Source organism: Fragaria vesca, linkage group LG5 (genome assembly GCF_000184155.1).
Source record: "Fragaria vesca subsp. vesca linkage group LG5, FraVesHawaii_1.0, whole genome shotgun sequence".
NCBI lineage: Eukaryota > Viridiplantae > Streptophyta > Magnoliopsida > Rosales > Rosaceae > Fragaria > Fragaria vesca.
The window spans coordinates 3,910,610-3,936,002 of NC_020495.1; the positions used below are offsets into that span (position 1 = coordinate 3,910,610).

The 25,393-nt window shown below is 37.6% G+C and overlaps 5 protein-coding genes across 5 annotated transcripts in view; all 5 read right to left on the bottom strand.

Annotated features, from left to right (window-relative positions):
* Positions 1-197, bottom strand: part of LOC101311767 (putative zinc finger protein At1g68190-like) — a 2,675-nt gene extending 2,478 nt beyond the window's left edge. The window contains exon 1 of the mRNA XM_004300905.1: positions 102-197. The gene's annotated coding sequence lies outside the window, so the exon portion shown is untranslated. The remainder of the gene's footprint in view (positions 1-101) is intronic.
* Positions 198-908: 711 nt separating this feature from the next.
* Positions 909-3,002, bottom strand: LOC101303327. Its single transcript, XM_004298984.1, has 7 exons — positions 2,946-3,002; positions 2,780-2,861; positions 2,638-2,693; positions 2,427-2,548; positions 2,000-2,210; positions 1,177-1,348; positions 909-955 (listed from the first exon to the last, which is right to left on the bottom strand). The coding sequence occupies exons 1-7, from the start codon at positions 2,946-2,948 to the stop codon at positions 927-929; spliced, it is 675 nt and encodes a 224-aa protein (XP_004299032.1). The 5' UTR covers positions 2,949-3,002; the 3' UTR covers positions 909-926.
* Positions 3,003-8,352: 5,350 nt separating this feature from the next.
* On the bottom strand, positions 8,353-11,363 carry LOC101303611 (amino-acid permease BAT1-like). The gene is made up of 8 exons (XM_004298985.1): positions 11,255-11,363; positions 10,890-11,150; positions 10,467-10,485; positions 10,120-10,339; positions 9,857-10,038; positions 9,207-9,496; positions 8,951-9,080; positions 8,353-8,867 (listed from the first exon to the last, which is right to left on the bottom strand). The coding sequence occupies exons 1-8, from the start codon at positions 11,341-11,343 to the stop codon at positions 8,520-8,522; spliced, it is 1,539 nt and encodes a 512-aa protein (XP_004299033.1). The 5' UTR covers positions 11,344-11,363; the 3' UTR covers positions 8,353-8,519.
* A 1,236-nt stretch (positions 11,364-12,599) lies between these two features.
* LOC101312062 (amino-acid permease BAT1-like) lies at positions 12,600-14,354 on the bottom strand. Its single transcript, XM_004300906.1, has 2 exons — positions 14,233-14,354; positions 12,600-13,541 (listed from the first exon to the last, which is right to left on the bottom strand). Exons 1-2 carry the CDS (start codon positions 14,352-14,354, stop codon positions 13,277-13,279), a joined length of 387 nt encoding a protein of 128 aa, XP_004300954.1. The 3' UTR covers positions 12,600-13,276.
* A 9,805-nt stretch (positions 14,355-24,159) lies between these two features.
* LOC101303903 (uncharacterized N-acetyltransferase p20-like) lies at positions 24,160-25,393 on the bottom strand. Its single transcript, XM_004298986.1, has one exon. The coding sequence runs from the start codon at positions 24,933-24,935 to the stop codon at positions 24,393-24,395; it is 543 nt and encodes a 180-aa protein (XP_004299034.1). The 5' UTR covers positions 24,936-25,393; the 3' UTR covers positions 24,160-24,392.

Consider the following 25,393-nt stretch of genomic DNA (forward strand, 5'->3'; position numbering starts at 1 on the left):
AAAAGAAAGAAACAGAGGCGATCAAAACTGGGAGCTATAGTTAGAGAAACTCAAAAGCTAGTAGCTTCGAAAATTTGTTAAAAGAAAGAATGAAAATGTACCCGGTGATCTTTTTCCCAGGAAAAAATAAGGCTCGGAATCAGAGAGGCAGAGAGCTAGCTCATCTTCTCTGGTTTGCTTTGATTATCTTGTTCTTCATCTTTCTTCTTCTTGTTGTTGTGTGCTGCTTATGATTTTGACACTTAACGGGTCTGACGTGTACATCTGTGAGCTCAACTTTCCAGCGTGGATTTGAATACGTGGCTCATGAACCATGCGATCATCATCCACGTTATCCCAAATTCCAATCTGAGTGATGAATGCATGTGAAATGTATGACCCAGGTCATCCACATCCTAAAAGCCGATCCAAATCCAAGTTCACATAGATGGGAGTTTCACGTTTGTACCATTCTGACAATGAAATCGGAAAACCCTACCTAAGAATTTTTCCGAATAAGTTCAAGTACCATCGATAACCATCGACGTTAACCCGACTACAGTCGGAAAGATAAAAGCTGGGCTTTACAGCACTTCTTGTTATGGACCAGCGATAGAAGTTATAGGAGTAACAGACAGAGGTAAAAATCAACTATAGAACGACACAACTGACACAAGGAACAAGTCTGTAATGTACATCAGACAAAATCATGTACGGGTGTTTTTCGTTCCCTCCAGCAAGCTATGTCTTTATAGCTTGTAGTAGTTCCAGAAAAGAATTCTGAAGAAGTTTTGGAATGTGAACTACAACTATACAATTGGGGAGAAAGCACAAGAATAGTTTTTACACTAATACATCAACCATCAAAAATTAGATGGTTACACTAATACAATTGGGGATAAAGTTATTTCCGTTACCCCCCCCCCCCCCCCCCCCGGGAAACAGAGTCATCGAGTTGCCTTGGTTGAAGAAACACCTGGATTCAAAGAAGAATGAATAAGAATTTGAATGGACATTGAGCACATAACTTTGGAATGAAATCTGCAGCAGTAGTAACAATTTGCACAGGAAAATGAAGTGTATAAAGTCGGATACAAACCTAAACGAAATAACCAAAAGGATATGGCTAAAAGTGTGAATTCAATAACGGGCGAAAAGTATTAAATTAATTACCCAAGGATCCTTCTCATTTATTACCTTTTTGGTTTGAAGTATAATGTACTTCAATAATATCTTCGTCCTCCATCCCAAGGGATTGAGGTGTTGCATCTGGAGCTATTTTATCTCCATCAAACCTAAAAACTAAACTCTGAATGTCAAGCTTAACTTTATCTGCATACAGTTTGAATATCCGATCAAGCTTGTCATCCTGTTAACATAGAAGAAATATTATAAGATTTACAAATTCCTAAACATCCAGTAAGCCATATACATGAAACTTCAATACAGAGAACATGGCACAAAGCAACATATAGAAAAGAAAAAGAGTTGAGGGTGGCTTTGGGGGAGAGATGAGGAAGAAAAGAACTAGAAGGTTGTACATTCAGGGTCAGAGGAGTTGGGTGAATCTAGCACAAAAACCTAATGCAATAGAGCTCAGTGACATGTAAAACATACATAATCCCTATCCTTTGTTGTACAGTCCTTTTTGTGCTTTATCGTACAGTTGTACAAATATATTGAATTGGCAGATAAAACACCTCCTATAGACTCTAGATGGATACGACACTCCATGCTCAGTTTAGCAGACACCAGCTTACTTAAGCATTGCATATGGTACATGAAACTGAATGTTACTGAAACCTAAACGATATTTTTCGGTTCTCTCCAATTAACAAGGACTACTAGTTTCTTTGCAATATCAAACGTATATCTCAGGTCATCAAATGCGTATAATGTTTCTGAACGACCGTCCGTTTCCTACTAAGTAGCCATAGACTAATCAATTATAAGAATGCAAATGGACTAAACAAATACATTATACATGTTCACCTGTTACATCTCCATAACATAAACATACCATGAATATGCGGAACTGCTTGGATTCATCCTTGTCTTGAATACATATAACTACTTTGTTTCTTTCAACTTGGGGCTTTGGAGGTGGAGCAGCCATAGCATCTGGTGAAGTCTGGACAGAACTAAGAAGTTCTTGTCTCACAGACTCCTCCACAGCTCGGACCACATTTTCAGCCGACTCAGCAAATGATGCCAGCTCTTGCTTCTGTAACCTGCATCAATAGTTGGCAATTTTCATCAGCAAGATATTGCAGCAAGTCCCAGCAACTTACAACATTGGCGGATCAAACAACTCAAAACCTTTGCATAACTATAGTTACGATAATCAAAAGGCCTCATTTACATGCTAGAATTGGCATAACAAAGCTTTTCACTAAAAAAAAAAAAAAAAATCAAAAAAATCAAAAACTACTAGAACTAGAAACTACCTCAATGCCTTTAAGATCGAATCTTCACCCAACGGCCTAGTAACTTTAGGCGCAGGAATGAGCCAGTCCTCCTCGTCTTCCTCAATAACAGTAACTTTCGCACTTTCATCAACTTTTTCAACCTAATCCCAAATCATCCAAAAATAATCAACAAACTAAAAATTCATATGAGTAAAAACCGGAACCCGAAAAGTGGAAAACAGCTGCTTACAGCTGGATTCAAAGCCGTCTTCGCCTTCTTGCTCGGAGGAGAATCCGGCTCGTCGTCTATCAATACAAGAATCGAAAGGTTTCAATTCGTTAGATTCAAGCTTGGATTGAATTCGGAGAGATACAATCGAGAAAGAGCTCACCGTCGTCGAGGACGGAGATGACATTAAGCGGCTGCACGCGGCTGTAATCGAAAAGGGGCTCCAGCTCTTCCGTGAAATCCGCCTGCAAAATCGGAGGCCCGGAGTCAAATACAGTTACGGGAAGAGAAACGAAACAATGAGAGAAGAAGAAGAAGAAGAAGCTGACCATGGTGAAGTGGCGCTCTGCGTCTTTTCAGTTCTAACCTTTTTGAAGCGTCCCGCCTGAGATTGGAGACAGTCACCAGGCTTATAAAGCAAAGCAAATCCAAACCCGATTTCTGTTTGAATTAAAATAAAAATCAGATATTCGAGTTTGGGTTTGGTCCGGGTCATTTAGTCTGACATGGGCCTTGGAGGGTATTAGCCCATATGTCAAGACCAATTTGGGGCAACAAGCCCAACTGCACTCATGGTCTCCTGCGTTAAAAGGGGACAATCAGAACCTAGAATCACTCATGAAACAAATATTAAGGACACTTACGGTTACGGGTTACTATATTCTTCTTCTTTGTTACTTAATAAAGGGATCGTCTACGGTGCATTAGTATACATAGACAGATCTAGTAGACTAGCTCAATACAAAAGTAAAACAGTTCAAGATAAAGTCGATTAATTTGAGATCAAGTCAAGTTAGTCGATTTTTGGATAGAGTCAATATACCTTTGTATCAAGTCTAGTACTCGATGTATTGGTACATTTACATAAATGTATCGTAGTATTTTCTATTGTTTAAACTTTTTTCTTGTGTGAGCCAAATTTAACATTCTAATTTTAAAGAAAAGACTTATGTCGTAGACCAACTAGTCGCCAACTTTAAAGATTGTCTTCAGATTATGTTTTGAGACATGAACGTGGTTTATGATCCAATCGTAACGTCAAAGCACGTTAAATACGAATGGATGAACTTAACATATGTCCGGCATGTGAGATATATTCAAAGAACTTTCTAATAAGGTGGTTTTGACTACTATACTTCAAATAAAAAAAGCCGCTTTCCTTATTATCGATCGTGCGTTAAAACTATTAAACATTATTAAGTTGCAAATGACTCTCAATGTATATCAAAAGTTTTGTCCGCATGGAAAATCTCTTCACATGATTTATAAGAATAAATTTCGGCTTTGATCTGAAAAACCGTACAAATTTGTATGTGAAAAATCTATTGTTTCAAATCATATTAATTATTTTTTCATTTTCAACTTTTTTTTAACTGCAAATAACAAACTGTTTTTGACTCACTATATTTTTCTTTAAGAATAAATGTATGCTAGAATTGGTTATTTAGGTGAATCTTTGAATCATTTTTTCTTCCAAAACCACATCTTAATCTCCCACGTTTTTATATGTGAATCCTTTAATGTTACATGCCAATTTTAGCTCATAAGTAAGAAATTTCTCGTGATATTATGAGGTCAGAATAGAAATTATCCATTGGACTCCCAAAAATAAATATATTTGTTAGGCTTGGATATTATGAGTTGTCCTTTTATGAAATAATTCTCTAAGTGGAAATTATACAATGATTTACTACAGGGCTGAACATGATTTTGACTATCTGGACTGAGGTTGCTACTTTCCTTTTGGATTGAACTGAGTCAGTTCAAAGAGTCTCTACTCTGACTCCCTTTTTAAGCATAGAACTGGATGACACCATTCTTCTTCTCAGCTCATAGTTTCTACATTATACATAATCTGTTTTCCGAAAGCAGCAAAACACCCTCTAAGTTTGAGCTGCTAGTGCTAACTGCTAAGTGCTTGTACTACAGCCCTGGTAATTCCCATCCTTCTTTTCTGCTAAAGCTTCTTGATATCATTCTTATCTTCTTCACATTCTGCTCAAGCTTATAAGCCTCCTAATCTAATTTCAGGCTCAAGCTTCTGGATTTATTGCACTCATTCTTTGTGTAGTTTTGGAGAAAATGGACAACATGAGCTTTACGACTGACCTTGTTCCTGAATTTGCGCACGGCCTCAAAATCCTGCTGATTGATCATGACACATATTCCCTCAAGTACACAGCATCAGTGCTTGAACAGTACTCATTCAATGGTAATTCATAAATATAACGTATGCATATTCGATAGTTTCTAAGATAACGCATGTCTGCGCATAAATTTTTTAGACAATGATCGAACATATCTGTCTCGCGAGGATGCCTGAGATATAAATTTTATTCTATATGCATATTTATCTCATGAAGTATACGAAATGTAACCGCTATATATTTGTTATGGCGCTGTGGAAGAAATTTCTCGAATATATTTTTCTGATGTAAAGAATTATCGGAAATTTTGTTAATGGTTGTTATTTGCAGCCTGGTTTACTGAAAACACCGAGTGAAATCTAATTATATCTTGCATTTCATTCCAGTTGCTGCGGTCCAGCAGGCATCCGAAGCTTTGTCCTTGATTAGTGAACAAAACCATTGCTATGAACTAGTAATGGCTAACATTAACATGTCTGACAGCGACAGTGTTCCTTTTCTGCATACACTGCTCGAGAAGGATATTCCTGTCATATGTAAGCTTCAATTTTTTTGAAAGTTTCCACCTTGATTGATAAACATAAAAATTATTTTCTCTTGCATAGTGATTGTTTGATATCTTAATTTTTTTATGCAGTGATGTCCTCGGAAATGAATGATGGCCTAATGAGGAAAGTCCTAGACAAAGGAGCAAGCTTTTTCCTTCAGAAACCAATTCCTTTGGAGGATCTTAAAAATGTGTGGCAACATGTATACTGGAAGACAAACCCAATGAAGGACACTGGTAAGGAAAATAGTGAAGAGTGGATGGACTGGTTAGATAATGGCGTTGAGATGAATGAAGACTCTGAGGAGTTTGGACATTCCTTTGGAGGAGGCTCCGACAAGCGTCAAAAGCCATATGAGACTGACCTAGAAGGTAAGTATGAGCAAGTCGACACACTAAATACTTGCACATTGACATGCAATCCCAGTAAGACTGACTTAGCTGATGAAAATTATGATACAGATTTGCAAAGCTATAGCACAGAAGATTTCTTCCCCACTGAGAGCGACGAACAAAAAGCATCTGGGAAAAAACATTCAGCTGATAATACTGTAGAACAAGGAAGAATGAAGAGGTCGAAACCAACTGTACAGCAAACTGATTCCAACAGCATAGCCAGATACCAGGAAGGGATCGTCGAGAAACATGGCAATGACGAAACCAAGAAGAAACGTATTGTTTGGACACCGGATCTCCATTACAAGTTTACAGCAGCAATAAGTGCCCTGGGAGATGAAAGTAATTTTTCTTCTAATATTTATATGCAATTTCCCTTCTATCTATTGAGCTATGTAGTTAGTTCAGCAGTATGCAGTTCACCTGTATAAATTACTAAATTATCTTAATCTTCTTGTTGGCTTGTTGAAAACAGAAGCTCGTCCTAAAGCAATTTTGAATATGATGGGTGTGAAGGGAGTAACAATGCGCCAGGTTGCAAGCCATCTGCAGGTTCTCTTCTGTTCATATCTCAACAATTAAAGGCCAATTCTTTCGATCAATCAACTCTTGATTGATTCTCTAGAAATGGATTATTGTTTTATCTTCTTGTTTGCTATATTTCTGTTTTCCAGTTTGACAACTTCTATGTACTTTTACCAGTATTTTTATCTATCTCAGTTTGAAGGATTTATGTTTTATTCTTTACTTTTAGAAATACAAAAATCAAGTGAGGCGAATATACCAGACTGGCATATTTACTGGAAGAACTAGCTTAAGCAATTCTTCTAGTTGGAATCAAGGGACTTCAAGGTTTGGAGGAGGAGGTAAAAAACCAATAGAATCAGCTACTCCAAGTTCTTCGACCAGATCATCTATCTCCGCAGCTAGTTTCAACAATCATGACTACAGAATGCAGAATCGAAATTCAAGCCATGAAGGATTGTCTCGCTACGGAAATCATGATACCAATTGTCCCAATGACTCTTTAAGAACTGATGGATGGTTTCAACATATGAACCAGATACCAGAAACAAGCACTTTAGCATACAGAAATGAACTGATCGAATATCTGAAGAGAAGACAGCGTCTTGGATTAGAAGAGAGCAATGGCAAAGTAACTGAAAACTTACCGAGCATGACGTACATGACTTCAGAGGTTGATTCTCCCAACATGTCAACCAATACATTCCAGCTCCCCAATCAGCCTCCTGTTGTGCATCAGGAGCAATATTGTTCTCCTGCTTTGATTGAGCCCTTCAATTCCAGAAAGCAGAAACAGGTTTCAACAGAAGTGCTTGAGCAACAAAAGATGAACCTACCAAGTACGAACGACTTGACTCCAGAGGCACATTCTCCCTACATATTGGCAAATGCATATCAGTTCTCAAATGAGATTTCAGCTGTGACTCAACAGAAAAAGTGTACTCCAGTTGTAAGCGGTCCCATATATTTTGAAATTGAGGACAAGTTTTCAATAGAAGATGAACGAACTGAATTAGTTGAGCTCATGCCAATGAATTTACCAAGCATGAACTACATGACACCAGAAGATACTTCAGTGAACCAAGAGAAATATCATGCTTCAGCAAATTCCACCAGTTCCGGAACTTGCAACAGTTTTTCAACAGAAGTTGCAGGAACAAACGAACTACTTAACTTTCTCCTGGATTCACCTGGTAAGGAGAACATTACTGATGGGGATGCTTCTACCCAAAAATCAGAAAATGCAGTTCAGCTCCCGAAGGAGCCTCTTCTGAGAGAACAATTCTGTACTCCTGGGTTGAATGGTCACTTTGGTACTCAATATGAGAACAAGTTTTCTGAGAGAACAACTGAACTTGGGTTTCTGGAAAAAGAAACACCCTCATTTGCTGCAAACAATCTAGGGAACCTTCCAGGAGACTTCAACGATGGAAGCCAGAAGCTGGATTCTCTGGCAGGAGAGGCACCTCCTGCCATTTCATCAAATGAGCACCAGCCCCTGTCTGAATATGCAGATCTGTTGAACATGCTTGAAGATGAACCGGAGGAGTACAATTCTTTTGGCAATGCACCATATGCAGGCAACGTTGATGATTATTTTCAATGGCTAGAGGAAACTTTATTTGCGGATAGCACAGAAGAACAGCAGTTCAAAGTTCCAGATGCAGATGTGGAACCTCCAGTTGAAGATTCATGAATTCTCTTCCCGTAAATAAAATTTGCAGTAACAATACTGCTGAATGTATTACATTCAACCTGATTCAGACTCTTTTCCTAGAAGTTGGTAGTTCACAGATACTGTTGGTTAAAGTTGTAAAGCTTTGGCAACAATATATTAAAAAAAAGTTTTTTTTCCTTGAAACATAAACATATAATTGCTTATCACAAATCTGGTTTTATGCAAAAGGACAGGATGCTGCATCAAGATCAATTACAGATAACTGCAATCTATGATATATACAAGGAAATTGCTGATTTTAAATAACATATGTGAGTTTATAATACATATAATCCCATGTGGTTAAGAATCTGTAAATAAAATTTGATGATAAAAATCTACAATATATCTTGACAGAACTCAAATCAAACTCATATCTCCACTATGACTTGGGCGACTGCACTGCTCTGATCTGGATGTTACCATTGATTGGGTAGTTTATAAAAATTAATTCATTTTCTTTTAGAAAAAAGAAAAAAAGAAAAAAAGTGATTTCCAGGACATGCTTTCCTTTCAACATTCTATTCTATAAAAGTTTCCAACAAATAAACATCACTGAATATACACATGTTCATGCATCTATATTGGTTATAGGACCTTTAAACCAGTGGCGAGCACTGAATACCCATGCAAAAACTGTGATAATTAACAAACCCCCAACTGCAACAGGAGTATAGTTGAGTGTCTCATTGCTAATTGGATAGGCCACAGGCAATGAGAAGAGTACCGAGATTATTGCCACCCAAAGAACTGCAATCCAGCCAACAAGGATCCCATAGCGACCCAAGTTGAAAGGTCCGGGAACGAAGGACTTGCGTGCCAAGGTCACCCTGAAGAAAATGGGCAGGGCATAAGCAATGTACAGTCCAATGGTTGCAATAGACACCATGGCATTGAACGCTACAAGGCTTCCAAGAGACTGCAAAGATTGAAGAAAGCAAGTAATGGATTAGCACTTGCAGATAGGATGGTGATAATATTTATCCTAAGTTATATACTTACTGTCAGTGCCATACAAAACGATATAAGAGCAGAAAGCCAAACTGCATTTAATGGGACTTCATGCTTGTTCACTTTATGCCAAAATGGGGAAAATGGCATGGCTCCATCTCTGGAGAATGCATAAGCCATCCTGAGAGGACAATTAAGCACCATAAGCAGCTAAAACATTTCATTGTACCCTCTTGCTTCTTGCTGTATATCAGTATATGTATGAAACAGATAAATTAAATAAAAAATATAAAAAAAGATTTGATACCTGGAGTTGCTAGTAACTGAACTCATTCCACAGAAAAATATGGCAACAGCAACCACTCCCAAGCATATAATTCCTCCAACTCCAGTCCCATACCTACTCTTGAAGGCTAGATAGAATACTTCAGCAATGGCATAACCACCGGCATCATTGTTCTCATCTAAAAGGTGTGGGATGTTGGTAACAGCAAAGGTGATTCCAAGGATATAACCCCATCCAACAATAATAGATATTCCGATGGAACTGATTATTCCTTTTGGTCCATTAATATCAGCACTCTTGGTTTCCTCTGTCTGGAAACAAAAGTTAAAACGAATGTACACATTTAGCACCAATTATATGGCCAAGCATTGAGCTAATATCAGACACAGTGAAGATTGCTATATTCTTTTGTCTTTGATTTGCATATCATAGAATTACAATGTTAGCTGTTTCAGTGAAACGGAATATATATCAAGTTTGTATATGACAAATAGCTTCATATGCAGAATGATAATATATCTATGTAGATTCCCCTAACTTTGTACTTCTGCAAATGGGATGTTAAGCTCAGAGAATTCAACCTTACAGATATTTCCATGTTCAACAGACAAGTTAACGATAGCTACTAAAGGAAGAGAAAAGTCTGGAAGCAATGAAAAATATCAGCTTACCATATGAGCAGATGCATCATAGCCAGTTAATGTATATTGACTCATTAACAGTCCCAGAACAAATATGTATAATTTGTTGTTAACTCCGTCGCCATTATCAGTGTTGAAGTGAGTGAATACAAACTTAGGGCTAGCCCTTTCCGTTGCAACAAGGGGAATGAGGATCATGAGGACAAAGACACCTAAACATTCTTATGTCAATATGCAATCCAATATATAGACTCAAACGGTAAATATAGTGAAAGGGCTCAAAATATTCCTACCTACAAAATTCCATGCAGCAGCCAGCTGTCCAAAGAAGGATAAATATGAGATGGGAAGACTGTTTATGATGGCATGTAGAAACAAAATTCCTCCATGGAAACAAATGACTACATATTTAGAAGCCTCATAGCCATCATTGTTCTTTCCACCTGTGCTAAGGAGAATGATCACTTGAATCAGCGTTGCAAGTGAAAAATCCACACTCGTTGTGACTGCCCACTGCAATTAGAAACACAGCAATGCAGTTAGAGCTAATGATGAATCATACCACATCCATGACAAGTTTGAGCTCACAATGGATATTGAAGGTATATGAACTCCAGAACATACGAGTTCTTAAAAGTACCTGACCAACTATGTTGAACCTGCAAAAAGAAAAACCATATATCATCATCAGAGAATACTATGCCAGGCAGTCCAACATAGAAGCGTCTTAAGATTAGTCGCAGGCAATATACATTTCACTCGTACATCATCATAGCAAAGAATGAAAGAAACAATAGCACCACTCTAGAACAGTGAACAAGAAACTAGCATCTTGAACAAAAATGGCGAGTACCATATCTACCTAATCCAAACAACTACACATTGTCCAAAAATCAAATCAAAAGAGTGGAACTACACATCATTCAAACTCTAGACCAAGTTTCCTTAACAGAAACTTAACTCATGCACAAGACCTGTGAATCTCAGTAAGTCAACTACTGCAGATCCCTAAAGTGAAAGACTTCAGATTACTAAGAGATGATTCAGCAAAGATAAAAATTACCAGCCAGTGAGCCAAGAAGCAAAGGGTGCCCATTTGGGGCCAGCAAGCATGGCACTCCAATAATACAAACCCCCAGAAGTTGGGTAAGAAGAACAAATCTCAGCCATGGACAAACCAACAATCATGGTGAAACAACCAGCTATAAACCACCCATACACAATAGAAACTGGGCCCCCAAATTTCAGCCCAGTGCTGTACAGCGTCGTTATACCAGTGAGAACTGATATGATGGCAAATGAGAAAGCAAAATTGGACACCACCCTGCAATTCCAAACCAAAACAGACACAAAACACAAACTTTCAAACCTTTTTTTAAAAGATTCTCTCTTTAAAAACCAAACCAAGAACAAGTTGGGAAAGATTACGAGAGGTCACGCTTGAGCTCTTGTTTGTAGCCGAGCTGATGGAGACGAGCGTGGCCGGAATCCTTGGAAACGCCGCCGTTGGCTGCCATTGTGCCGCCGCCAGACACCAAAGTTGTTAAAGCTCAAAGACAGAGGAAGAACAGAGAACCCAGAACCAAAATGACAAGTGTTTCCTTGTTCCTCAGATGTTGGGAAGTTTAAAAGGTTGTGATGAAATGTCAAAAGGAACAGAAGAAGTACAGCTAAGTCAGCTTGAGGCGCGGAGAAGAAGATGGCGTAGCTTTGGACTAAAAGAGAGTTTTGGACTTTCCCCCCCATATACAACTAGTGTTTTTTTTTGGCGAAAATATAAGCACTAGATTGATGATTCAGTTATTGGCTTTCATGGTTGGTCTTCTCTCTCCTTTCTTTCTATACAAAATGATTTTGCCATTTTCAATGGATGAGAGATGCGTATAGCTAGCCTGTCATTTCTACCCGTTCAGATTCCAGAGTCCAATATAATACTCTTCTTCCTTTTTGTTTCATTGGTCAAATTGGAGACTTTGCTTCGTAATTCGTACACGTAACTATAGTTTGTTATGAGATTACGATTCCAACTCGAAGGTCAGAGATTCTGAGATTGATTCTTAGAATCTTTTTTATTGAATTTGATGTATAAACTATAAAGTAAATATTAAATTAAGAAGAAAAAAATTAAGCTAAATCATATCAATTGGTCGATGTGTACTTAAAAGAAAGTTGAATAATCAGTATCTGTAACTATACAGACTTTGAACATGTGAGATTGTGAGATTGTGAGATTGTGAGTTGCTCTCGGCAACGCTCTTCTCGAATAATTTTGTAATCCGAATACATGTGCTTTTTTAGATCACAATTTATTTATGAAGAAAATACATACGTCTTTTTTTACTAATTTTTTTTAACCTAACTTGTCAAACCACGCATGATGTACCTTCTTTAACCTAACTTGTCAAACCACACACAATATGCCTACTATGTATCTCTTAAACAAAAAAAACATAACAAGAAAAAAGGGCACACGAAAAGACCACCTCAATTTTAAACTTTAGATGGCTTGGCAACAAGAAGGCATTTGATAAATTATGGGTAACAAGGTTTTGTCATGTCACACATGTGCATTGTATTGCTATAAGCATAAACAGCCTCTACACGACAAGTCATTGGTAACATGTTATCTACTTGATATGCGGTCATGAAATATGGATATGTCATTATTGGTTTTGGAGTTTGGACCAACCCTCAATGTCTCAATATATACATGGTATCACAAATTGTTAAGACCCATGTAAATGTTTTTTTTTTTTTTTGGTATACAAGACCCATGTAAATGTTGAGGCACCCCCTTAGATCTCATTTGGTTCGTGAAAACTGAAAAGTAAGCATCAAAACAATAACTTTTCTTTTCGCGCACCAAGCAATGTCTTCGAGTCATAGTCCACATTGATGCTTAGCACGTTGGATCTCATTAACTTATGGACTGGCTGGCTGGCCCAGATAAGTGTCAAAGCCAAGCCTAGCATAGTACCCATCCAGCTAAAGCTTCGTAGTACATTTTTTGCTCAATTCGGGATTGGATTAATGGATTATAAACTATCCTAAAATTTCAATGTTGGTGCTAAGCCCAAATCTGATCTAATCAACATTATCAAAATGAACCTAAACGGAAACAATCTAAGCAAGTAACCATCACAGTGAGCCTCCCAGCCTAACAGTAAGCTTATTTTTAAACCGAAAGTGAGCGACTTGATTAGACTAAGTATGGACAACTAATGAATTCTATTTTTGGGGCCGCGTCATTGAATCATGAAGCCCAATGACCTTCAAAACAAAAAACCGTTTTAAGGATTTGGTCTTGGGCCTTATGGGTGAGGTTATTGAGAAATCAACAAAATGCTATCCTTGACTGCTGTGTTGAACACAAAATGTCACCGTGGCATGTCTTCAACAACATAAGCTAAAATGAATGAAAAAAAATATCAAATCAGAAAATAAAAAAGCTTACCAGCCAGTGAGCCAAGAAGCCAAAGGTCCCCAACGATTGCCACAAAGTTTGGCGCTCCAGAAGTATAGTCCACCGGAAGTCGGGTACGCCGAGCAAATCTCCGCCATCGATAGTCCCACCACCAGCGTCAACATCCCCACCACCGGCCACCCGTACACCATCGTAATCGTCCCACCATATGTCAGGCCAATACCAAACGTCGTGCTTAGACCAGTGAGGACTGAGACGATGGAGAAAGTCACTGAGAAATTTGCTATTGCCCTAACACATCACAATGCACACCATACAACACAGGATCAGAACCCTAATTGAGACCAAATTATTATCCTTCTAGAATTTAGACCCATCAAAAAGTCGTCCTGAAAAACTGTTATTCAATAACAACGGCCATAGAAATATGTCTCCAAATATAAGAAATATATGCAAGACGAAATCTTAAGCAATGTTTTAAGAATTTAAAATTGAGCATAGATTATGATTTTGGTATATATGGAACTTTGCGTGCCATGCTGAGGTGATGAGTGACACCACAAGATTAATCTATATCTGCAAATTCTTAGCAAGAATATGTTGCGTATATATCAAATCAATGTGCCCATCAAAAGTATATGAATGAATTCGAAAATGAAATGCAACCAACAAAGTTTTATCTATGGCCCTCTGACATCGACAACCCAGATATTATGAGATTTCCCGGATATTTCTGATACACTTTTGTACATTTTCCTTGCAGCCATCAGTGTTGTGTTCAAGTTCTCTTCCCAAAGTCAGAAACAAAACAAACAAGGAAGCGATATTTTTGCTTAAAGTCTAAATTAGCTGTGAGAGTGATGCTCATCTAGAAACTGAACTTGAAGAAACAAGTAAAAGTGCAGGAAAAAATACAGCAAAGAAAAAAGAACAGTGAACTCAAACGAAAAGAGATCGAAGAAGATAGATTCGGGTTTCATACGAGAGATTGCGGCTGAGTTCTTGCTTGTAACCGAGCTGTTTCAAGCGCGAATCATCGGAAGAAATGGCGTCTCTGTCTTGAAGAAGAGGGTGATGATAAGAAGGGCCTTCTTCCTCTTCCATGATATCCTTCGTTTGAGTTAAGAATTTACCTCAAACTCAAAGTACTATGTATGCTTAGCAAGAACACTTCAATTTTCTGGATGAATCTCTTACTGTTTGTTCACCTCTGAATCAGTGACGAAGATCTTTTAAGAGATTTTGTAGCTAACAGTCAATGCAAACACGTGGTGAACCAAATCCTCAGTTGAAAAGGCACTTCAAAATGACAGTACTAATTTAGTGTTGTTCTTCGAATTCGATGTCTATAATTAATTTGTTAGTTGGAGTTGCGAAATATGCCTAGCTTTTTCATATTCCCTTCACAAAGTACCATTATTGTCTACTTTTCTATATAATTCTTCACAATCTAATTAAGGCATAAGATACATATTGGGCAGATTCCTTCACTTTCCATGAGCACAAAATTTTTACATTTCAAAACTTCTTAAGTTTTTGTTACAATTAACATGCATGCATGTAAAAGCTACTACTTCACCATGCAAGCAGCCCACTTCTCGTAGAAATGAACTAACTCTATAACAACTTCAGAAATCAAGCTACACATATCACACAATTTCAAATTGGAAATTTGAAGTTTTTGCTTTGCTTCAAATCTCAGCACGCAGATAATTGGCGAGAAGCAGCCAATCTCTTGTAAATCTCCAAAACCAGTCTAGTGTCCACGGCTTGCTCACCGCAAGTATCCGCCACAGCAATCTGATCCTGCGATTTAGCCACCTTCTTTGACCCTCCTGCTATCCTTCTAGCGCCGCCGACGTTTCCGGCCATCTTTACCATCATGTCAACATAAGCACCATGGATCTTAGCCAAGAGGTTTATCGGGGATGTAACGAACTTGAGGAACCGAAGCTTTCTGATCTTGAAAAACCGCCTAGGAGGACTAGTCCCATTAGGGCCTCCACCGAGCCTTTGAACTCTCATCCTCTTCTTGTTGTCGACGCTCAGCTTTTGGTACTTTCTCCTCCTCCAGTACCTCTTCACGTTGGTGTAGTACGAACTAGGAGCGATCTCCATGTTATCTAATTTTTGAAAGAAAATGAAGGGTTTGATTATGAGAGCTGAGAAAAGTGTGTGAAGATGAGGATGTAATAGGGGTTTATATAGAAAGTGGAGTCAAAATGAGTTTTGGTCAATTTGGAGTTGCTTCTGGAAATGAGTACATTTCAGAGGAAATATGTGACAAATGAGTTTTTGTTGTGTTTGGTCAAGAATTGTGTGTCTGACCAAAATTTAAATATTAACTTCGTTTAAGTATGGTTTTAAATTGATTAATAAAATTCGATAATTTGGATGCATAGTCGACTGCTCCAAAGTATGAGTTGAATGAGAATTCTTCTTCTGATCCGTACGTACAAACAGAAGCTGCTGAATTACTGCAGCTGGCAAATAGGGTCATGTCCAGAAGAATTTTTGTGCTAAGGATAACAACTAGCAAAAAGTATACCTAAATCCAAATAATAATGCCATAGATTAAGCAAATGAACATCAAACATGGAATATATACTTATTGGTATTGTATATGATTCTAATACATGTCCCTCAACGGGGGTTCGTTTAAAAGTATGGTAAAGACATATAATCGATGTTGTGGTTACCATGTGGGTTCTCAACAGGATAGCGCTCACATCGCATAATAGCATAATACGCATATTGCATGAAATACTAGCTCTAGTTTCATGGATCTCTCTTAACGAAACTCACCTCCTCTTGTTGTTCGGTTGTTTATATATGTTAGAATACAATTAGAATACATAAATAATGTTGAGAGTCTGTTGTTCTTTGAGCTTTTCTCTCTTCTTGCAACAAAACATTCGGTTGGACAGGTGAGTTCGAATAGGATTCTCATGACAAATATGACAAATATATGACTGAATTTGGTTACCTCCAACATCTCGAGAGTTTAACCAACAAATGGGTTTAAAATACAAACTCAACACGAGATTAAATTTTCACACATACACCTAATATGTGTTCATATCAACGCGCATTGCTCCCTACTTGTACTTTGGTGGGTTTAAATTGTTATATCCTCTTCAGTCACACATAAGTAATAATTCGCCAACACACACATGCAAGAAAATCATTTCATCCTGTTTTGGTAGATACAAGGACCATGATCGAATATCACACATACGTACTGATCGATATACTTGTTATGTAACAAGAATGACAATAATTAAGTACGTTCCTACACATTTACATATCACATAACAACGAAAGTAATGGATAAAACGAATCAATCAATCAAGTTTCAAGTCACGGAAGTAATTCCTACAACTTGACCATTCACATAGACTATCTTACAATTTTTCAAATTTGAATTACTTTGATTCTACACGCTTGCTAGCTTAATTATTGGTTCAGTAATTAGGCAGCTAATTGGCGAGAAGCTGACAACCTCTTATAAATCTCCAAAACCAATCTAGTGTCAACGGCTTGTTCACCGGAATAAGAATCGAAGCCGCCACTGAAACAATCTGATCTTCTGCTTTCGCTACCTTATTTGATCCTCCTGCAACTCTTCTGCTCCGCCAACATCGCCTGCGATCCGAACCATCATGTCAACATAAGCACCATGCAACTTAGCCAAGAGCTTAATTTATCGGCGAAACGACTCTAATCAATCGAAGCTTTCTGATCTTGAAAAACCGAGTAGGACTAGTACTTCCATTATTAGGTTCACCCCCGAGTGGATCTGGCAACCGTCATCTTCTTCTTGCTGCCCGCAGTCTCCATACAGCCTTTGGTACCTTGTCCGTCTCCAGTACCTCTTCACTGTAGTGAATAATCTCCATTGTAGTGTGTCTATCTGTGTCTGTTTCCGCAAGCTTAAATTATATTAGGGATGTTTGAGACTTTTAGACAGGTATTGTGTGAAGAGAGAAAAAGCAGAAGACTTGCAGCCAAGTCAAATGGAAGGCTTAGTCAGTTGGTGTTGGAGAAGAGTTCCAGGAATAAGAATCAGAGGCCAGGTACCGGTATATCATATCAGTCGTACGTAAATGAGTTTAGTTTGTTTGTTTTGTTTATATATAGGATGCTTGTTTATATGGTCACACTAATCTTCGAATAATTAATTATATCATAATCAATTGATCAAGCATGCAGCCTTGTTTTGCTTAATTAAAATAATTGATTGATTAATAAGTCCAATGTATTCCTAACCTAAATTCCATTCCATGGTCAAAATACTCCCATAAATATTCATGATTCAGAGTAGCTTGGCTTGAATAAGATCGAGAACTCTTGCTCCTGTACATTATATACCTACACCGATCGACAGAAGATTCTTGTAGTTGGCACATATGAGAAGGCCCAGGAGAATTTCGTGCTAAGGCTGAAGGACTACAACTATAAACACATATATAAGACAAAGCTTGATGAATTCATACTCTGCAAACTATATGAATAAGTCATCTTCATTTGCCCTTTTGTTATCTGGTTCTAAATGTTGCACGAGTGATTCTTCATCTTGTTTGTAATGCCGGTTTAAGGAAACCCAAATTTGTAGCAGTGAGGATCCATTTTCGCTGGGGAATTTTCTGTTGGAAACCAAGTGAAAACCCGATTTTTTTTATTTTTATTTTTAAATCAAGATATAAATTCATTGATAGAAAGAGATTACATCGAGGAGTTTTTAGTGGCCTCTAAGGCTCTAACAAAGAATGGGAAGAGTACCACATTTCATTTAAAGTACTATAAACTTAATTAATTCCTTACAAATAACTAAAGGGCTGGAAAAGGGTTGGAGAATGCCTCTTTTACTACTTTGTGAGCAGCTTAATTTATTAGGATACATGTACCTTATAGAGTTACTCGATATTATTTTGGGACTTTGTAATAAGAGGTTTAGGTTTTATATTCTCTTATATTCTATAATTTCATTAATGAAGTACCTTATAGAGTTACTCGATATTATTTTGGGACTTTGTAATAAGAGGTTTAGGTTTTATATTCTCTTATATTCTATAATTTCATTAATGAAAGCTTAAAGACAGCCGTACCAGCCCTTTAATTAAAAAAACAAAATAAACTCCAACTGCATGACTGGAAATAACTTATTAGGGACTTGATCAACTTCATCAACTAAAGCTCCTTCAACACTGAGATCTTCTATGGTAGAGTCCAGCGCTGCAAATACGCATTGTGCATCTCCTTCGACCTCAACATGTGAGAAACCTGCCTGCAAGCAAAAATGAAGGCCATAAACTAGCGCTGTATAGCATCTCACAGTCTCACACGACGGAGAGCTATGGAATCTCACACCTGGAACTGCAAGCACTCTAAGAAAAACACCATTTTCATCCCTATACAAATAGCTCATGCTCCAAAAAGACCACCATTTATATCCAGAGAGGCAGAGCTCCATCTATATTGAGTTTGATCACCCCTGGACCCTGGTTGTGGCTTCCTCCATTTGCCACACAATACCTAGATTTCACCGAGTATCTCCCATTTTTATTGTAGTGCCAGATCAGTTTATCGTGCCAATCAAATTTATCGTTGAAAACCCGAAGTAAGGAGTCATATATGTACATATTTTGGGGCTTTTTCGTCTTCACATTTGTGCATTTGGTTATAACATACAAGTTAATTCTCAAACTGCATGCCAATCAACGGACTTTTATAACAGTATGATTCAAATTGTTTCACATAAAATTGTTTGATATGCCTTATGTTTTGACTAAATGTTCAAACTTTATTAATTGATAATGTTTATATACCGAGGGGTACGTACCTAAACCATTACCTCGTGTATTCTCTTACAAATATCTTTTAAAAAAAACATCCTTAACAAGGGAGTCTCACTGATCCAAAGATCATCAGCAAAAGAGTAACTAGAAAAATGGGCCAAGCGGTTTGATATGCCTTATATGTCGATGGATGTGTGTTTTGGTTAGAGATCGATACAAGTCCATACTATCTAAGTATCAATAAACATTCTTTATTGGATGATTGATCATCGTGGTCTCAATTTATAATTTGTACAATTTCTTGCAAAACTTACATAACACTTCAGTGGCTATATAAAAACTTTTAATTCATTTAACACTTTGATCTTTTTGCCTGTAATTTGATCTTTTAATTCATTTATCCCTGGCGGTCCTCTTTTCCTCTCAAGCCTGATAACCATTTAGATGCTAAAATTACATATGTATGCTTTCTAACATCGATCTCACTCTCTATTTACTATTCCTACTTGTATATAACATGCATGAATTCATATTATATACGTATATTTTTCTACAATATTGATTGTACAATCTTTTTACCCTATTTAATTATTTCCAATATCTCAAGTATCATGAGCGGCTAAAATCAGAGAGTAAAAATCCAAATGTTCTTCACACATATTAGTAGTGTTCATTTCTCCAATGATGCCCGCTCGTACTTAAGTGTAGTAGACCTTCCCATTATATCATCTCTGGTCACACATAAGTAGTAGTTCATAGCACTCACAATATAATCAATTCGATCACCAACACGCAACAAAATCAACTCAAAATATCGTGGTTTGGGACATACAACGAGCATGAGTGCATGACAAGTACACACACACATATATATATATTTAGGGCCATTAATTCCAATAAGGATACTAACTTTTCGATCACAAAATCACATCTTCACCGTTCACTTTATAGGTCTATATAAGTAGATCACTTGTGCAAAATTTCATCAAAATTGGTGATCGTTAAGATTTCGAACTAGTTTAAATCAATAGACATATTAAATCTGCCAAACCTGAACCGTTCTTACAAATTTAAGCTTAAAATCTTAAATAAAGGAATGAACAAATTTAAGTATACGTATTTGCACGTATACGTACACCGTCATACAATTTGGGTGATGCATGCTTCAATAGGCAGCTAACTGGCGAGAAGCTGCCAATCTCTTGTAGATCTCCAAAACAAATCTAGTGTCAACGGCTTCCTGACGGCCGCAAGAAGCCGCCACCGAAACAATCTGATCTTGTATTTTCGCCACCTTCTTTGATCCTCCTGCAACTCTTCTGGCGCCACCAACGTTGCCCGCCATGCGAACCATCATATCGACATAAGCACCATGAACCTTGGCCAAGAGCGTTATCGGTGAAACAAACTTGATCAATCGGAGCTTTCTGATCTTGAAAAACCGAGTAGGACTAGTACTCCCCCCAGTAGCTCCACCGCCGAGCCTCGCAACCTTCATTTTCTTCTTGCTGACCACATTCAACCTTTGGTACCTTCTCCTCCTCCAATACCTCTTCAAGTTGTCGTAGTAGGAACTCGGAACAATCTCCATAGTAGTTTATCTCGGGCTGCAACTGTGTCTGCACTCTTGTACGTCTTTGAAGCTTATAAGGAAGTAATTAAGGATGTTTGAGAGTCAATTGGAGATAGATAGGTGTGTGAAGAGAGAATGCAAGAGCGGGTTTATATAGATGCATGTAGATGGAAGAACTGGAGGTCAGTTGGCCTTGGAGTTTAAGACATGGTCAATACTCAAAACAATACCTGTGAGACCAGTCAAAGAATACCAATTCTTCCAATAATTGAATAACGTATAATAATATACAGAATGATTCTGCTTAATTAATTAGTTGATGAATCCAATCCATAGCATAATCCCTTATACATCGTTTACCTAAACTCCATGGTCTAATTCAAACTGAATAATACGAGCAGAAGATCCTTGCCTTGCAGCTGGGATAACTAGTATATATAAACATAAACGTCGGAATGTAGTAATATACTGTATAAGAAGTAATTTGAATGAGTCATCTTCATTTGTCTAATTATCAATACAGCCTTTGGTACCTTGTCCTTGTCCAGTACCTCTTCACTGTAGTGAAGAATCTCCATTGTAGTGTGTCTATCTGTGTCTGTTTCCGCAAGCTTAAATTATAGTAGGGATGTTTGAGACTTTTAGACAGGTTGTGTGTGAAGACTAAAGAGAGAAAAGTAAGAAGGGTACGTTTATAAAGAGAAGTAGACTTGCAGCCAAGTCAAATGGAAGGCTTAGTCAGTTGGTGTTGGAGAACAGTTCCAGGAATAAGAATCAGAGGCCAGGTACCGGTATATCATATCAGTCGTACGTAACAGAGTTTAGTTTGTTTGTTTATAGGATGCTTGTTTATATATATGGTCACACTATATCTTCGGATAATTATATCATAATCAATTGATCAAGCATGCAGCCTTGTTTTGCTTACTTAAATTTAATTGATTGATTAATAAGTCCAATGTATTCCTAACCTAAATTACACAAGAATTCTGAGTTTCTGACCATGTCATCCTCAATAAAAAAATTTCTAACCAAGAATGCCAAACAAACCCATCAATATGCCATCGGAAAAACAAACCCATCAATTCTGATATTCTTCTTTATCATCCGATTGAACATGAATTCATGTATTATCATAATTTTCTTTTTCAAAACAAGCCAGAAAGTATACAAATCACTTCATGTAATTGATAATTGGCCATGCTGTACAGCTAACTGAAAGAAAATCCAATCACAAGGTCGTTTAAGCCATCCAACAAAATCAAACATCAAAAACCAATTCGATCTAGATAGTGCACAGTAACAACATTCACCCAGTTCTCCTCTTTCATGATAGAAAGAAAGAAGGCTCTAAAGCACTATTCTACATAATAAAAAAGTTCCCTCAGTGAGTTTACCTTCTTTTGAGACTAAGAAATAAGGATTTGATAAGGGTTTGTTCAAAGAAAGAAGTAGAATTTGATCTGGGTTTCGTTTATATGTGATATGTGTTCGACTGTTCGTCCAATTGAATTAGGCTTTATTTTTTTGGATACACTTATTCTGAATTAGGCTTTATTTTAATTTATCAGTAAGTTACATATTTTTTACCAAGAGTAAAGTCCCAGTTAATCATGTTGACGTGGTTGTACATATGTCAAGAAATGAGTGGGACACAGGGAAAGAGACATGCAAAAAGTGACTCTCATTTTTGCATATGTCAAGAAGTGAGAGAGGATTTCAACCCATATAAATTGACTCTCATTTTAATGGTTTCTCTGCTCATGATTACCTATTTATTTTTCTTTTTTTTCTGGAAAGATACTAATCTTTACTTGGAAATAATTAAAGCATTAACTCCCTAATTCATAATAGGTAATCACCTATTTTTGTTGTGTATTTAGGGAACGTCTGCTGTGTACGCAGTACCTCATGTACTGCTCTTGTTTTTGGACGACGTCAACCGAGATTGACGTAGTGAAATTATGACTTTTCACTCTTGATATGAAGCGCGTGCCAAGCGCACGTCTCGTGTGTAATCTACATCCCACCAAATACAGCATCGAAGGATATAAAAAAGATTGAGAGAGTTTTTTTTGGTCCTTATGGTTTGAGAGAGAGTAATGGTTTGGATTTAGGGTTCATATAATATCCTTTCTTTGCTCTTCCGTGGAGAGAAGCTACTGCCCTTCCGCCGATTTCTGCATTTTTCGGCACCGTTTTGGGTCGATTGGGGCAGGGTTTTCATCTACTCTTCGAGCTCCACCCATTGGTATCAATACATGTTGGATTCGATTGGATTTTAACAAGTTCATGTTTTTTTGGGTTTCTGGGATTTCGGCTTTGGTGTGGTTTGTGATTCCGGGGACGTTTCAGGTAATTTTGCGAAGGTTATCGAGTAAAGGACGACTCAGTTCTCCATCTCTAAGGTCATGGAGGGTGATGGCAGAAGAAGGTTATCTCAATTCCACATCTGTCCTAGATGATTATCTCTCTCCAAATGATTTCTGTTTGGGTCCTTTCTGATTTTTCCCTCAATAATACAAGATCGGGTATTACCCACTTCAAGCTTCAAGAAAATAACCTCAGCAATCAAGTTATCAACCTCGATTCAGTTGGATTGCGATGAGAAAATTACTGGAGGTCACTCAGCTCACACGCTAACGGGGACGACGGAGACTGACGGAGAGTTAACTTGCACGGGCCAATTACAGCTTGACACGTACTCCCGACGGCCAAAGTATTCAATGTACTGCATACATTCCAGAACTCACCATGTATTTAATAGAAAGATGGAAAAATATCCTAAATTGATTTAAAGAAAAAGAAAAGAAAAGAAAATGATTTAATTTTTTTATGATTTATCTCAACCGTTAATTACTCTTAGATTTAATGGATGATATTCTGGTTATAATATTAATTATAATTTTAGATGTCATGGATCCGCCACGTTTTATGAAAGATTTTTTTTTTTTCGACTAATGTTTTTATGAAAGGTTAATACTTGATACACTTCAAGAATTAATAATCTTTTTGTGACAAAATCAGGTCTCCTGATCGAGAAGATACAGGGGCACTTTTTTTTTTTTTGATTAAGAAACTACAACAAACAAAAGACTACAGAGAAAAGCCCTGAAAGCAGCCACCACCAAAAAGATCAAATCGGTAAGCAGCCTGCACCTGAGGCGGAAGCTGAGAAGACCAAGAAGTGCAAAGAGGAACATAATGTCCCAAGTCTGCCAATACATCAGCAAGGAAATTTGCTTCTCTCCATATATGTTTAAATGAGACGGACTGAAAATGGATTGTTAGAGCAAAGATGTCTTGAACTAAGACTCTTGAAGTAAATATAACTTTTGAAGTGGTTTAGAAGGATACAATAGAATACTAATGAAGGACCGCAACTGAAATCATACATAATATAATATGCATGTGGATGTTATACCAAAATCATAAGCAAAACCAGAAAAAATATGTTTAAATAATATCCAATTATTGTCCTAGTAATTTTTATTTTTAAAACTTGCTGATTTACTGTTAATAAAAGGATAAAAACTTACTGATTTGCTCTAGAAAGCTTCCTTCTGATTTTGCAGTTTGCGGAATGGCCGGGATGTTGTCTGAGCATGTATAATGTTTACATTTCATTTTCATTTCTCTTCCCTAGTAGTGTATGAGATTGATTTTCAACTATGGCAACCAAATAATTATATTGGAATACTCTAGTAATTAGTATCTAGTCTGCATACTGCATACATGGTCTTCAAAGCACATTATTTTTCTGCAAATAAATCAAGTATGACATTGATCTGAAGGAAGAAGACTATACATCACCATATCACAAGTTCTTCCCTTCAGAACTACATACTTTCTGAGAACACCTTCCTTCTGGAACCCGGCCTTCTCCAGAACCCTCTGTGATCCCACATTGTTCACATCAACAAGAGCTTCTAGTCTCTCCAGATGAGCCCACTCCTTAAAAATTGTATCGGCCACAATTCTCACAGCCCTTGTTGCAATCCCCTTCCCCCAGTACTTAGACCCCAAAACATAGCCGAGTTCACCTCTGCAACTATCATTCCCTGGTTTCGTGCATATCGAAATGGCACCAATTGGCTTGTTGTCAAGGCAGATTGCCCTGAACCAGGGGTGTGGGACAACATGCTCCTTGATGAATTTAATGCCATCTTCTTTGTTGGTATAAGCCTCCCAAGTGCAGAAGAGAACAACTTTCTCATCGCTGGCCCAGACCATGACGTCATCAATGTCTGAAACACCCAAAGGCCTAAGGCTGATCTTGGACAAGTACTCCTCACTGCTACAACTTCCCTCCATGTATGATTATCACAATGACCGATTAGAATTCTAAGCCTTACTGACTGAGAATCATCTGAACAATTTGACAAGGCTGCAACAGAACATGTGTTTATATATATGTAAGAAGCTAGAGAAGTGTGTGAGCATGACAACATTCCATAAAATAAGGTGTATACGAGTGATGGAGTAGAGTCAGCTTAATTGGACTCATTGCCTTGGCCAATTACTTGGAGCAGGAAGCAAGAAAAAGTTATGGCCGCCTTGTTTTACCAGTGCATTACTAGGCAGCTTCCTTATAGTCTTCTCTATCTTATGAAAAAGAATGCATTTACGAATAAAGAACCAATATTCAAGATGCAAACCTGTTAGGATCGGAGACGTAACGAGAGAGAGAGAGAGAGAGAGAGAGAGAGAGAGAGAGAGAGAGAGAGAGAGAGAGAGAGAGAGAGAGAGAGAGAGAGAGAGAGAGAGTATAG